The 15,756-nt window shown below is 40.6% G+C and overlaps 1 protein-coding gene across 2 annotated transcripts in view; it reads left to right on the forward strand.

The window, feature by feature from the left end:
* Window positions 1-15,756, forward strand: part of LOC108683000 (liprin-alpha-3) — a 47,488-nt gene that overhangs the window by 16,561 nt on the left and 15,171 nt on the right. Inside the window, exons 1-10 of one of the 2 annotated variants that reach the window (XM_047883265.1) lie at window positions 258-465; window positions 7,412-8,061; window positions 8,754-8,834; window positions 9,694-10,006; window positions 10,277-10,411; window positions 10,863-11,048; window positions 11,807-11,934; window positions 12,240-12,398; window positions 12,909-13,206; window positions 14,456-14,849. In XM_047883265.1, the coding sequence (XP_047739221.1) occupies window positions 435-465; window positions 7,412-8,061; window positions 8,754-8,834; window positions 9,694-10,006; window positions 10,277-10,411; window positions 10,863-11,048; window positions 11,807-11,934; window positions 12,240-12,398; window positions 12,909-13,206; window positions 14,456-14,849 (2,375 nt within the window). In that variant the 5' untranslated portion in view covers window positions 258-434. Of the gene's footprint in view, window positions 1-257; window positions 466-7,411; window positions 8,062-8,753; window positions 8,835-9,693; window positions 10,007-10,276; window positions 10,412-10,862; window positions 11,049-11,806; window positions 11,935-12,239; window positions 12,399-12,908; window positions 13,207-14,455; window positions 14,850-15,756 lie in introns of those variants that run through there. The other variant, XM_018172273.2, reaches the window with a different exon arrangement.

The following is a 15,756-nucleotide window of genomic DNA, read 5'->3' on the forward strand; positions in this document are numbered from 1 at the left end:
CTATGCACACACAATTTAATAACAACGATGCAAATCACACACAAGCACCCAAGAAGGACGGAGCAGATATTTCACAACGATCGACATTGCCATGTAACATTTCTGAATCTCATGTCGAAGATTCAGCTCTATTTGACTGTCCTGGTACTTTGGCACCTGACTCAGAAGTTCAAGAAAACCCAACAATACAATTTAATGAAAACCAAAAAGCCGCGACTAGAGATATATCAGACTTCAACAAAAGTGGGTTAGATCTGCCAGCACTCAGCAAAAGTGGGTCAGATCTGCCAGCACTCAGCAAAAGTGGGTCAGATCTGCCAGCACTCAGCAAAAGTGGGTCAGATCTGCCAGCACTCAGCAAAAGTGGGTCCGATTGTTCACCCTCAGCCTGCGACGACGTGCCAGTGAGCGAGTCAAACCGCTTCACCAGAGCCATGCACCGCCAGAACAAGCATCTCCTCTCAGGTGAATTACGCATCACTAACATTTCCATATATCATCTCTTGAATTGACAGCCCTTCATTAATTTTGAATAACTATGAGCTTCTTCATTCTTTCAATATTGTTAGATATTAATATGTATTAATATACCTATCGGTTTAGATATTTATTGCTATTGAATACATAAATAAATCAAATCTGAGCGCGTATCGACCAGTTTCCCGTCTAAAGAATAGGCCTATCCAGGCCTATTCTTTAATGCCGAAAATACTATACTAATGTGAGCTCGTTGCTCATACAGTGCAGCGTTCCCTGTGTCTCAAAACCAAGCCTTGCTACGCGCTCTTTGATTGCTTCATAATTCCTACCAATGCATTCAACCAACAAGAAAATATAAATGGTCGGAAAGGCACTTGAAAAGTCGCTTTTTACTGTTGCTTACTTGGAATTTTGGTTTAGAAGACTGCGTTTTTTAACACAACAATTTTTTTTTCGAGGTAAGTTGATACATGGGACGGATATTGAGAAATTAATTGCAATGTAAACGTGTCTCTTGAAGTTTCGTTTTTCGGAGACCAGGCACGGAAATTGTTTTGTCAGGTAGAGAGTTTTTTTTTTCCATGACTTAGCTTGAGTGATTTGTACATTCATACAATAATTACTGAAATGTATTCTCTCATTTTCGTAGAATTCTATTGAAATAGAAAAAGCAGAACAATGAGTAAAAGTCCTTACATATACACAAATCGAAGAAACAAATCGTTGAACAATGTGACAAACTATTAAAAAGATGTAAATTGTAATTAAATACTACTTATTTTTCCAATAGAAGGTTCTCAACTGACTGTATATTGAAAATATTAAATCTTCCTCATAGTGTGAACAGATCTAAGGAGAATTCTATCAAACTTCTTTTAGATGCTTTATTTTTACCTCTATTCAAGCGTTTTCCTATTGCAGTATAGCATAACCATTGCTTTTTCTTGTGAATTGTGTACAAATTTAGGGTTTTCATAAAAATCGCAGCGATTTCAAATTCAAATTTAACATAAGAGTATTTCAAACTTTATCGCACAATAAATGTTGCATAACAATTTTTGAGTGCTTTTGATTGAACTTAAATATTTTCAATTCTCATCTTAGGCTTCAATTCTGAAATTAGCATTGGTGTATTCATGACATTTGAAAGATTTCCTGAACATGACTGCTAAAAGCTAAATTCATTCTAAACACAACTGTTCTAGTCGATCCCACTATAAGCAAATTGCGTGGCAATTTTCTAATCTTGAATCATGCCAGTCTTCATCAGCATGCGTCGGCTTTTTAGGCTTTGATGCAGTTAATGTCACTTTTTCCACAGATGCGAATTAAAACGTCTTTTAAATTCGATTTCATTTGATCTCTTGTCTATTTAAACTTCCAGCTCACCTTTTTAAGCTATAAATTCTTTTCATTTCTAAATTATTTTCAGATTATTCTAAAACCGAACGCCATAGTTTATTATGATTTAAAACCTGTATTGAGTGCATTCACTTAAACTTATTCGCTGTTGAAATTTTTAATTATTCCTTGCATTTCTTGTATATCTTGATCTCCTTCACATACTTTACTTTCATCGTTACTTTATAAATGTCGTTGGCGCTCTCGCCGCATTTTAGTCAGATGTCAGTGTTGCAACTCACGGCACGCGCGCCCACAGTATTTACACTACATAAAACGCGCCGCCGCCGCCGGCCAACGCGTATATTGCCGGGGCGCGAAAGTCGTGCGTGTCGGCGATGCTTGCGAGGGTAGGTCTTGGGGGGACCGAACTCGCCGACTCGACGCCTCCCCCCGACACTTGAAGCTTTTTCATCTTGACATGCCCATGACTCGAGTCTTCTGCAATTCTTCAACAGCTCCACGTCTTGACATCGTCATGACTCAACACCCTTGCATCGTCTCGACACCCTTACCTGGGGTTACCTTTCCCTCAGCCCCCACCCTTGGGGTAGCGTGGGGTGTTGTGGGGATGTGTGCACCCAAGCTTGGCAGAGCGCCGGAGCAATACCAGCTTGACAGCTCCCGCACTTTGATGTTGCAGCGTCTCAGGCGTTTTATTGGCACCTTCTGCCTTGCCTAGTCTTTCCTTACCTTATTACTGCATTCCGTAGCCTCTCTTGCCTTCCTTTATTGTCAATTTTCATGGCAACGTCTTTTTTTCGCTTACATCTCTTTGACCTTCTCCTCCCATCATTATTCTGCCTTCTACATGACTTTCTCTATTTATGTTTGCCTACGTTTCCCCGAATTTTCTCTTGCATGCGTTGCTATAGCCCGCATACGTTTCCACTGACAGTTCTTCATCGTTACTAGTTCGATCTTTTCTTTGCATGACTCAAAAATGTTAATGATGTAAGTCAGTTCTGTGTATAAACGTGGGCGTGGTGGGTTCATGCGTCCGGCCATTGCGTATTTAATTGTTTAGGATTAACGGCGTCGGATTGCTTTGATCATTTGATCCCCATTTACACGGAAATATCAAACACTTCAATTTATTTCTTACTTGTACTTCGTTTTTAATTGGTTTTTGCAAATTAATTATTACTGTTACGAGTTAAAATTTGCTTTTGATCGATTTTGCGAATTCTTTTCAATTCATACTTCTTCACGATGAAGTTATTCATTTAACCTCAACTTTCTATCTCAAACCCTGAAGTTTTTATTCATCATTGCAAATGCTTTTTAATATAATCATAACGGACTAAAACTTTCATCGAGTACAAAAAATAAATTATTAAAACTACTAATATTCACAATAAAAATTAATACAAGTAAAAAGAAAATTTTTTCAGGGTTAATCTTAATTTTAAATGATTAACTGTGTTGTTCTATTCGTCGTAGATTTTTATATCGGCCAACGACCAATTTTCCCATTTTGATGTACTAAGAAATATTATGATTAGTTCTTATTAATATTAATAAAAATAATAATAATTATTATTATTATAATTATTATTTCTTAGTACATCTTATGTTACATTTCTTATTACTAAGTAATAAGAAATATTCTTCTTATTACTAAGTAGTAATAAAAAGTAACTTGCATCATACGAATTCGTCTACATTGAACAAGTAATTCAATGACATCCCTCACTTCGCCGACCAAGTAATAAGAAATAACTTGCATTATTCGAATTTGTCGACATTAATCAACGTAAATTAATGACATGCCTCTTAATCGTCATCGTACAATTCATGGTCACCGTTTTAGTGGCTACACAAAGTGTAGCAGAAGAAAATGTGGTGTCAGAGATACTAAACGCGTGGTATATTGCAATATTATCCTCAACCTAAACGCACATGCATGTTCCCAAATCCCGCTCTCACCTTATCCACGTCGCAGAATTTTACAGATTTTGTGCTACATTCCACGCAGCTTTACGTCACATGATCCTAATTTCAGCCTTTAGAAATCGTAAATCGTAGCTTATCTGCGCGCTAAAATCGCCGAGTCTTTGTCTTGCGAACTCGCCCCACATTATTCAAGAGTTTGTCACTTTGCTCCCGTTTCTGCATACTAATTATGCCATTTTACCCGCCAGTTAGCGCGACATTCACGCACATTAGTCAGGTTGGACGTCAGCTCAAAGCCTTCTTTTGTTCCCGCCTCTTCTTTAAATACGTCTTGTTGACCCAAATGTTAATTATGCACCATGCGAATTAATTGCTTTCCTGGTTGTATTCAAGTTTTCATTCCTATTGTTTCAATTAGACTTAGCATCATATGCTGCCTCCGATACTTCGGTTTTAATTTTGAATTATTCTTCTATTATATGAATATTCAGAATTACTATATCGATATTCAACCGCGAATTGAATGAATGTATGGAATTGTAAAATGAGTAACATAACTCAAAACATTTAAGAACTCCTAACTCAAAACATTTACGTCGGCTAACATTAAAAAGTCCGAGTAACCTATTGTCAGATACAAAAGCAATATGATATCCTGATTCAATTTGCCTCCGCGTATTTTTCGAACAAACTTCACCAATCGTGCGAAAAGAATTCGCCGTTATTATCAGAATAAACTAGCCATCACCCAGCAAAATTTTCAGAATCCATCTCATGTAATTGCGTTACGAATAAAAATTACAACCAAGAACTAAAAGATGGGCTTATGGCTAAAGCCGCAAGTTGTATGCACAGAAATATGATTTACGATCATGATTTACGACCATCGTGATACTTTTCGAGGTGCTAACGCCATTAAATTGAGAGCTGCGGAGTATGCGCGAGCGATCAAACGTTGACGACGTAGAGACCGTGCCAAACATTTGCCGCGAGAGTGAACTGAAGTGACAGGTGGATGTCAACCAATGTGATAGCAATCCTGTGATCTCACGGTCTGTGATCCAATATTATGATCAGAATATACATGGTATCTGCTACCAAGATCCAAACGAGAAGGTCCTGTATCATCCCATAGACTTATCCCTTTTTGATCCCGATATAAGGGAACCAATGCTCCAATAACAGGATGTGAGGGCCAATATCAATGCCCCTTCTGCCGGCCAGTGCTCCAACCTAACTAGGTATAAAGATGCTTTCACCGTCGTGCGTAAACTGCTTTTGAATGTTCTTGAGTTCTTTCAGCACAAATCACATTCATCGACATGTGGTTATGTTGTTCCAAAAACAATTCTTTGGAGCAATGCCTAATTAATGTCATATATAACTATGATCTATGTACTGATCGGTCAGTCCAATTTTCAATAATTGTTGTGGTCAAATCTTCTTTATAATTGGCGAAACAGCTGCCTCGCTCTGCCGTGCTTGCTACAAGAAGCTTAATTAGCGGCGCATTCTTTGGCTGGCAAGACGATGTGCTGCGTGGCGATCCTAATAACTCTCACGGCTGCGTGACACGCGAGGCGTGTCTAGCTTAAGCCTCGTCCACGCGTTCAAACTTATCGTCAGTCTTGCATGTCATACCAAGTTTGACATGCAAGACTGACCGTGTGGACGCTGGATGACTGTCTTGGTCCATAGTTTCCTGCAAATACCGGTCCGACCTGCAGAAAATTTATTGTAAATATTACAAACGTTTTAATCTGACGTTTATTCAATTAATACGTCGAGAATTGATACGTTAAAAGTTCTAACGAAATAAGATCTTTATAAGTTAGTTCACGGGACAAATTACCTGGCAGCTGCTTTTATATAATGACAAGCCTTAAGTGCTTCACTTTGGTGAGGATTATAAAGAAAACAGACTCTAAATTTTTGTGGAACTAAATAGCAGACTGCAGTACTCTATATATATTGAAACACAAATCAATATTTTTAAAGCAAATAAACTGCTTGACTAATTAGACACTCCTAAGAATAATGTATGAAGCTGTTGTTCTTCACACAAGTGCTATCTCACCTAAAATTTGACACCGTTACGTGGTCAAGAATAATTGCTTACAGCTAGGAAAATTTTGAGCTAAAGACTAGTCTTATGAATAAAAATTAGAGCTCATGTAACTTCCTAGTCTGTGTTATACCGACGTCTCCGAGACGATCTTCTTGAAGGGTGCAAGTATAAAAGAGGTAATAAAGATTCCTGAAGGATTACTAGAAAATGAAGTAAGAGTACACTGTAGATGGCACGGTAATATACCGAAAAAGCTTACAAAACATTATTATAATTACATTATTATATTTTATACATTATAGTTACATTATTTCATCTCGTATCGTGTCACCGACATGTTGAACAGACTCCCTGATGGCATCGTGAACGCTTCGAGTCTGAACGCGCTCGAGAGCAGGCAAGGCATGTGAGGCGGCGTATGTTTAGACTAGATGTATATCTCCTACCTTTCAGGCATGATGAAGGTTAAGTAACTATTTAGTTAGTTACTGTTAATTAATTAAGTTGAAAACTGGTCAACGAAATTTTGAGAGAACTGGTCAACGAAAAGTTTTGATATTTCCCGTAGACAAGCCCAGAACATTGCAAGAATCAACGACAAGCTATAATCCGTCAACTCCTCAACGCCAACATTTCATTACTATATTTATTTGTTCTCAAATGCACTTATAGAATACTATTAATTGTAACTATGTACCACCTATGTATCAATTATGTAACACGTGTTCCGTAAAAAGCATTTTTGTCACGATAGACGAGATGTATGGATAGGACTTTTGGTTGCATGTCAGTCATGAAGTGGTGACTTGTTGCAGTTCTGCCGATCACTTTATACCAGTTGACTTCTATTGAAATATCAGGTGTTAGCACCGCGGATTTTCTTCGCGTTTATTCCTTTATCCTGAGAGTTGGTGTGTCCGTAAACTATTTACGTAGATCACCAGGAAATCGTTGCACTTCAAAATAGTGACAGGATTTGACGAAGCGAGAAGTCGGAGATATAAAGAACTCAATACTTGTATAAGGGATTGCTGAGTTGGCTTTATGGTCGATTTGTTTATGTAAACTTCATCCCCAGATAGTTCGTATGTATAGCAACATAGTATACATTGTTCACTGATGACGCGTGTATTTCTGCAATAATTCATTCATAGGATATGGAAACTATTACATGGTATCAATTGTACTGCTGGACAATGTTTTTTTACGGAAAACTTCAATATTACTGAGAGGAGCAATGTAAAGTATCGGGCTCGTGTTATTGAATCTTGAAGAAGTTAACAAGCATGTAATAATAAGAAAGTTTAATGTATTTACTTATATATGAATTATATATGATATAAACCTTGAATTTTATATTCACGTAAATTAAAAATCCAAACGCGATGGTCGTTAAAGAATTGAAATCTCGTTTTTCACAATTCCTCAAGCAGTTTTTATCTACCCTATTATCAATTACAATACATTTGTGTGATGTTTTCTTTGTTGAATACTGTTTTTTCATATTTGGAATTAATTATTCATTCCCGTCTGATATATCACAAGATTTCTTTTTTTCTTTTCCAGCCATCAGCTGCCTTGGCGACCTGACTGAACATATCAGCCAGTTCTTCGGCTCCGGAGAGTCTCTACCCTCCAGCTCCGACAGCAGCAATTCTAACTTCACAGCCTCGTCTTGTCCCAATTATAGCTCCAAAAATACCGAATGCACCAGCAACAAAGCTTCACGTATCATCCATAACAATATATGTTACCCACAATTGAAGTTCTCGACGGATCGCAAACCTTTAATTTCTCCGAAACCTCATATTGAAGAATCATCACCTTCACCTGGAGATACGAATTATGCATTAGCTGGGCCATTAATATCATCGTCAGTTGATGCATTATCTGGGCCATCAATATCATCATCAGTTGGTGATGGTTTAGGTAGCACCCCGAACTTTGTGTCAATTATTGGGTCTAAATCATCAGCATCAATATCATCTCCTACACCTCAAAAACTATTGGCTCTTGCCTCAGCTGCACCAGCACTAGTATCTGTCCAAACTGCCTCTACACCAACTGCCTGTGCCCCTAATGCCCCTGCCACACTTGCCTTAGCACCACCTGCCTCAGCGTCCAACAAGTTCCTCCTCCCCGACGACGGTGATGGCCGCCGTCAAGCGGTGGCTGCGTCCGTAGAGCTCATGCGACATCTGCTTATCGAGACTCAGGTTCGTTCCATGTTCAATTCGCTTACCAAATCAACACATTGTATTCTTTCTATAGTTCGGACACTCTTCTTATAAAGAAAACTACCAACACGTTCCAGATAATTGCGTTGAATGCAACACAATACCTACAGTATATTACCGAAGCACGACTTACGTATTTATTAAAAAAGAAAATAAAGAAAATTTAGATTACGGAGGATTGATTTGTTTCAAGGTTCCTTCCGTCTATCTTTTTCTTCGTCTGCCGTTAAACTGCACTTAATTAGCACTGAAAGAAACTTTTGAACCGGGAACCAGTTTTTAATTGTAATGTGTTATTTGCCTATATGGAAACTGTTATCCACGATCCTACGAAAATTTAGATTCCAGATTTCGACTAAATAAACCTCATCATACAACCGAATTACCCAAGCAAAAATACTCCTTCTGAATGGCTATATTAAAATTTCCCAAGAATTAGCCATGTCAAATATACCCTAGAATTTTTTAGCAAGACTTTACTGCGATAATTATGTACTGAATCTTTAAGAAGCGGATTTCCTCACAAAATGACTGAAAAATTTTATAGTATGTACGATTGGTCTTCGATTGATGATTCATGCATTTAACTACACATTTAAGTTATATGCTAAATTGTATTTTTATCATGTTAGTCTCTCAACATTAATATGAACCACCTGCCTCGGCATCAGGACCAGCTGCGCAAGATGGTGGACGAAAACCAACAGCTGGCGATGCGAATGGACGGCGACCTGCAGGCTGCCCAGCAACAGGTGGTGACGATGTTGTGGTGATGTGGTGCTGTGATGTTGTGATGTGGTGCAGTGAGGCTGTGATGTGGTGCAGTGATGCTGTGATGTGGTGCAGTGATGCTGTGATGTGGTGCAGTGATGCTGTGATGTGGTGCAGTGATGCAGTGATGTGGTGCAGTGATGCTGTGATGTGGTGCAGTGATGTTGTGATGTGGTGCAGTGATGCTGTTATGTGGTGATGTACTGATATTGTACAGTGGTGTTGTTATGTTTGATGATATGGCTCTGTGACAGTACAGTGCAGTGATGCTGTGTTGTGATGTTGGACGATGTGGTGCAGTGCAGTGATGCTGTCTTGTGATGTTTGATGATGAGGCGCAGTACAGTGATGCTGTATTGTGATGTATGGTGCAGTTGTGATGCTTTGGCCTTTGTTATGCTTTGTTACGTAGTCTCGTTGGCATGGCATTGTGGGGTAGAGGTTGGGTGTATGTGACACTGTGATGTTTTGATGTTACACCGCGAGATGTTCTGCCCAACAGTGATGCCCTCATCGTTGTGTGATGCATACTGCACCCCTGATGACAAATATCGTGGTCTAATGTAATATCTCATCCCCCAATCCATACAAGAATTCTTGGGAAGCTGGTTCAAGAGAATTTTATAGTTTCCCACTGCGGATACCGTAATTCATAAACACATCTTGACTTTAGATAGATAGTCTCGAAAATGCTGTTAATATCCTATACATCAAGCTTCGATCTCAAGTCCAAGATTCAAATACAAATTGAATTGAATGTATTGAATTATACACGACGGCTGTATTTGTGCGCATATATTCAATAGCCCAGATCTGTTATTCGATTCAATTGCTTTTCAGGTGCGAGAACTACGACACGACTTGCAAGAAACCAAATCAAAAATCACACAAATGCAATCATTCTCTTCCTCCCCACACCTTTCTTCCTCCTCTTCCAGCTCTCAACGCCTCCCCATCTCACAGTCAAAGATCCCTAGCTCGGTCACTCGAAATTCCAGTCCTAAAAATTCCAGTAAAATCCCCGTGAATGTGAGTAAATCCTTCCCCTCTGATGGGGCTGGGCTCAAACCCAGGAGCCTCTCCGCGGAGGGAAGGCGGAGAGGAAGGGCACAGGAGAATGGGGACGTCGGGGACTCGGATCAGAGCAGTGGGAGTGAGTCCACGAATTATTATTAGAGAATTTCAGGATGAAACTTTTATTCATTAAAAATCTAAGCCTCAACTATTTTACAAAACTTGTCTTAATTTGTACTCTCAATACGGTTTTCGATATCATGATCAATTATGTGTAATGCACGAATACATTGAACCAAATCGTCTTCAATCACATGAAAACGTATCGGATTTATAATATATATTTGAACAGATAAAATAATGATAATATAGGATTGAATGGAAATGAAATAATTGTCAAACTCCCCAGCAGGCAGTGTGGAGCCGTCGTCGCGGTGTCGGGACGGCGGCAGCAGCACAGAAAAAGCAAAGGGCGCCTCCGTCAGAAAAATCAGCTCCGCCTCCACTGCGTCGGACGGATCCAAGAGCGGCATCCCTGACGCAGGTGACGCTGTGCTCCGACACTCAGAACTTGTTACGGTCACCATAAGTTCAGGGTTGTCGTAAATCTATTAAAATAACTACGACGGTAGTTATTTTAATTACTCGATGCAAAATTTGCTGCAAGAACCACACTTGAACGTTAGTAGATGATCTATTCGAAACTTAATTTCTCCTCATTTCTGAAGTTCGGCTTATGTTGCCCTCCAGGCATATTTAAAAACTAATCCAAGTTAGTGTCGGATGACGTTCGGACGTTTATCACTAATCTATTAGCATGTGAGGTTCCTTCAGAAGGTGGCCTGGGTATAGCATGCGAATCAAGGTAAAAAAGAGGTATCAAAAAGATTAATTAAAGATTCGAACGTTGATGCGGTTTAGGGGAATCATGAGCTTTCTTCAAGCTCATGAGTCCCAAAGATTGTCATTAAAAAATTTTGTACCGATTTTAATAGGTGGGGACGCCCATACCAAGCCTCCTGAAGGAGGTGAAGCTGGTGACTCTCCCGTGAAGGGGGACTCGTGTACTAATGACGGCACTGCACCTGCTAGAGCACCTGCTGCACCTGCAAGTGCACCTGATGCCCACCAAATGACTCACCTCGTCACCGAATTGTGTCATGCAAAGGAGGCACTTGCAGGTGCGTTGAAACTCAGTTGGAAATGTTGGATTTTTTGGTAATGTTTTCCATTTATTTCGCATGATTATAACTTATGATTTTAAGCAAAATATTTATGTTGCTTCATAACTTTTACATATTTTGTTTCCCGAAGTGGTGATGGGCTCAATTATTTTCGCGAGGCAGCGGCTTGAAGCCAGAGGCCTCTAAAAAGTTAATCATACCGAAAGTCTTTTCGCAATTCCCGATAAAATTTTAATCAGAAACTGCGAATTGCAGGCTTATCTTAACAAATACTCATCTCATCATATGACCTCACTGCTTGGCTTCATAGAACAAATGACATCTAGGAAAGCTCCTGTGTAAGAAACTTATGATCTCCAAAATATTGCCTCTTCCTGCAAAGCTCACGCCATGTTTCAGAATCACCGTTTGTCAGATCGTATACTAAAAAAATGTCATCGCATTCGCCCGAACTGTTTATAATTCCTGCCACCCATGCCTCACAACCAACAATTTTGTTAATTTTATCCTTGATATCATTAATATCACTAGGAACATAGTACGTGACAACAACATGTTCGTCGCTGATATTCACGGGAATCTCAACAATGGATGTATATGGATAATTCATATGTAGGACGAGAGACTCGAGCCGAAATTCGGTGGTGCGAACATCGCTGTTTATCGCACGGGAAGGAACGCCTGTTGCCGATGCTGCCACAGTTGCGACTAGTGACGTTACAGCGAATAAATATGTAAATTGTTTTGTATTTCAGCTTTAAAAGCGGACCGTAAACGTTTGAAGACCGAGAAGGTGGACTTGCTGATGCAGATGAAGCAACTTTATGCCACACTTGAGGACAAGGAAGCTGAACTTCGGGACTTTATCCGCAACTTTGAACAGGTCGGACATGGGCAAACACTGGCGAGGAAAGAACTTTGTGTAGTTCTTTTTGAACAACAGTTAATTCTAGTAACTTTATAGAAATATAAAAAGAAAACAGAGATTACTGTTTTGAAAATGAATGGAAACTCTTGGAATTTTTGTATCTGAAATTGCTTTAGTCTATTCTGATATAATGAGATTATACCTTACCGGCTGCTGACTCAGAGTTATAGGGGGCAAAATTTATTCCTTATACCTTAAGCGAAAATGTTCACTCATCATCCACTCCTGTGTCACTATTTCCTGTTGGCTTTCATGATCAGCGGATGGTGGAAAGCGAGGAGAGTGAACGGAGACTGAGAGCGGAGAGGGAGGCGGGGGAGAGGGAGAGGTGGGGCCTTCTTAACAGACTCGGAGAGGAGAGTGACAGAGCAGCGCGCTTAGTGGCTACGCTCACTGCCAGGGAGAGGGAGCTCCAGAGGGTGAGATATATTCATGAATAATGCACAACTCTGACCAATTAATCAGGAATAAGCTTTTGGGATAAACTGAGGGGAGAAAATTGAATTTATAGTACATTTTGAAGCATGCAAATTCAGTTTTCAGGTCGGAATGTCAAATGTTAAACAGTTAAATTTTCTTAACCCTTTATCTGTGGATAAATTAAATGTCGTCAAAGCTATTCGTAAGTAAAGGCCCGGGACCAAGAGGTCCCGTCATTAATCAGAGGGCTAAATTTTTTTTGACGGAAGAAGGTTACACGGATATACGAACATTCTCTGCTAGCAAGTAGTGCTCCTACACTTGTGTTTGCTCCCGACAATCCGGCTATGAACTCTCCGTAACCTTCTCTCGAAAAGGTCTTTGGCAGGGCAATGATCACTTAATTTTCAAGCATTTTCATTCGCTAATTTTTTTTGTTTAATTACATCTATTATAAGTTTAAACCCATGCAAGACCCCTAAAAGCTGATGCACGCGCTGCCCCTGCAGGTGCGTCAGCAGCTCGCGAGCCTCGGCTACCACAGCGACGGTGACGCCTCCTTCAGGAGTAACAACAGCTGTCTTGCCTCCACCACTTCCCCTCCAGTGCCTTCCCCTCCACCCAACTCCAGTGCCCTCACCCCCTCCACTAGTGCCCCCCTTCCTTTATCCTCTTCCTCCCCACACCCCATCACGTCTTCAGCCAGCGCCCCCACCACCATCAACTCCACCCCCAACGGGCGCGGCTCGTCAGCGGACTCCGGAGTGCGGCTCTCGTCCGACCGCGACTCAACGGCCAGCCATGAAGGTGTGAACCATCACCAACCTCGCTCGGGTTCTCCTAATCTCTGGTTCATGACTCGGGTTCATGACCTCACTCGGGTTCACTTTCCACTCTGGTTCATGACCCTCTCTCGGGTTCACTTTCCACTCGGCTTCACTTTCCACTCGGGTTCCCCTTACTCTCTGGTTCATGTCCTCACTCGGGCTCTCTTACTCTCTAGTTCATGACCCTCTCTCGGGTCCCCTCTACTCTCTGGTTCACGACCCTGACTCGGGTTTACTTTCCACTCTGGTTCATGACCTGAACTCTGCTTTGCTGCCACTCCGCTTCACGACCCTCACTCTGGTTCACGACTCTGATTCTGGTTCTCTTAGGAGTAATTTTCCCTCCACTTGTGATATTCCATGTTATTAGAAACCATTATGCTTAAGGTAACAGTCGCGAAAATTAAGAAAACTAACGTTGTAAAGCTCAGCACCTGAAATGCATTAATTTACGAGATGCTCGAAATTGAAACTCAACTCGTCAAACATTCACTGTTATAATGAATTTTGCTAATTTTTTCGGAGGCAACTAATGAATTACTGGAGAAAAATCTCATGTTCCGCCAGAGTATAAGAATATAATTATAACACATCGGTGGGTGATTATAACTTATAGGTGATTATATAATTATAACGTTTGGTGGGGCCAAACGTATCGTACCAGGTGCGCACTGCACCTGCAACCTGTCATCCAATGCGCCATTTTTAAATGCTTCCAGCGAAGTAAATAAATTGGCATCAAGACAAAATTTTGCACCGATAAATATGCGAATCAATCAAAATAATTAACTGGCGATTATTTTCATGAAAGAAAATTAAAGATTTCATGACTATCCTCAGGTTAAATATAATTTCTAAAGTAATTTAAAATTGATATTTCTGTCAAGAGTCTTGTCATGAGCTGCACCAGAAGTCCGCACGCGGATCACAAATCTTTCATGACTGTCCTACTAAGATCATTTGATTACTTAAATTGTAAATTCACCATGAATTTCAAAGCAAAAAAAAAAAAAAAAAAAATTCGTCCTATCTCTATAGCAGAAAACTTTTTTGAATGAAGCTCCATCGTTAGTAGTTCAATAATCTCGGATTGCATGTAAGATAAATTAGGAAATCAACATTCCCGTTCTGTGTGTTTTCCATGAATGTTTTAGGGTAAATTCTTAAATCAAAATTAACGTTCTGTGTGTTTCCCACGAATGTTTTTAGTAACGCGTACATGATTGCAGGCCCGAGCACATGCACGCCTCCGAAGGACCCGTCCTGCATATACGCCACTCCCCACATGCACAACAACAAGACGAACAACACCCACGGGGTTGCTGCTAACCCCTACCACACCACCTCCCTCTACTCGACCTCTCCTCCACACAACCTCTCTTACTCGACCTACTCCTCCTCTCCTCCTCCTCTTCCTTGTCTGCCTCGTAACGGACACCTGGCGGAGGGCGGCGTGCCTGCCTACAGCAGCAGCGCCCTCTACGGGACGGGCAGGCCGGGGGGCAGCGACACCCCGAGGTCCCTGGGGGGCCTGGGGAGCGAGGGCAGCAGTGAGGGCTGTGACTATTCCGGCCCTCGCATGGGCAGCCTCTACAGCTCCTGCAACACACCATCCTCTGACAGGTGAGTGTTGCATGCAACAGCTCCTGCAACACACCATCGTCTGACAGGTGAGTGTTGCACGCGACAGCTCCTGCAACACACCATCCTCTGACAGGTGAGTGTTGCATGCGACAGCTCCTGCAACACACCATCGTCTGATAGGTGAGTGTTGCACGCAACAGCTCCTGCAACACACCATCGTCTGTTAAGTGAGTGTGGCCAATATCATTTACCGAAGTGTTAGCATTGGACACAACACTTGTGTTGGTTACATATTTTTAAATACACCATCTGACAATAGGTAATTTATATTTAATTATTTATATATAAATTATAGCTCTTGCGAGCAACAACTTCATGTCTTTCAATAGGTGAGTATGGAGGTAGCGTCTGTAGCAGGATTCCTAAATTTTTAATGCAATGATTAGCGATGGTCAAATTCCGATTTCCTCGGTCGATCCTATGCATCAATTCATATAACAAATTTATTCATGTATTCCAAGACACTAATCTATTGCTCAAATCGCTGAACTTTTATTTTGCATAAGAATGTAATAGCACAAATTTATCATACGGGAAGATATGATACATAACTGAACACAATGTCCTTAATTTTACCAAAAATATTCGCTCTGAGACAACGAATTTTCCCTCGGGATGAGCCCTGCCATACCGCTTAGGTACACTACACATCTGTCACCCATTTTTCTCATGCAATTTCAAAAATTGTTAATGCTACATAGCTTTCAGTTCACATTCTCTGAATTACTGGAAATTTGTTGTAGTGCCCGCGTTCGTTGCTCAACAATACCTCGTTCATATTGCTACCAAATGGCCCCTTTTTTTTGCTACCAAAATTTTCTCCGTACGTCTTACTCAGAGGTGTCATCGTGAGATGTCCTTCTTTTGAACTGCTTAGAAGTAACCT

This window comes from Hyalella azteca, unplaced genomic scaffold, assembly GCF_000764305.2.
Source record: "Hyalella azteca isolate HAZT.00-mixed unplaced genomic scaffold, Hazt_2.0.2 contig12403, whole genome shotgun sequence".
Classification (NCBI taxonomy): Eukaryota; Metazoa; Arthropoda; class Malacostraca; order Amphipoda; family Hyalellidae; genus Hyalella; species Hyalella azteca.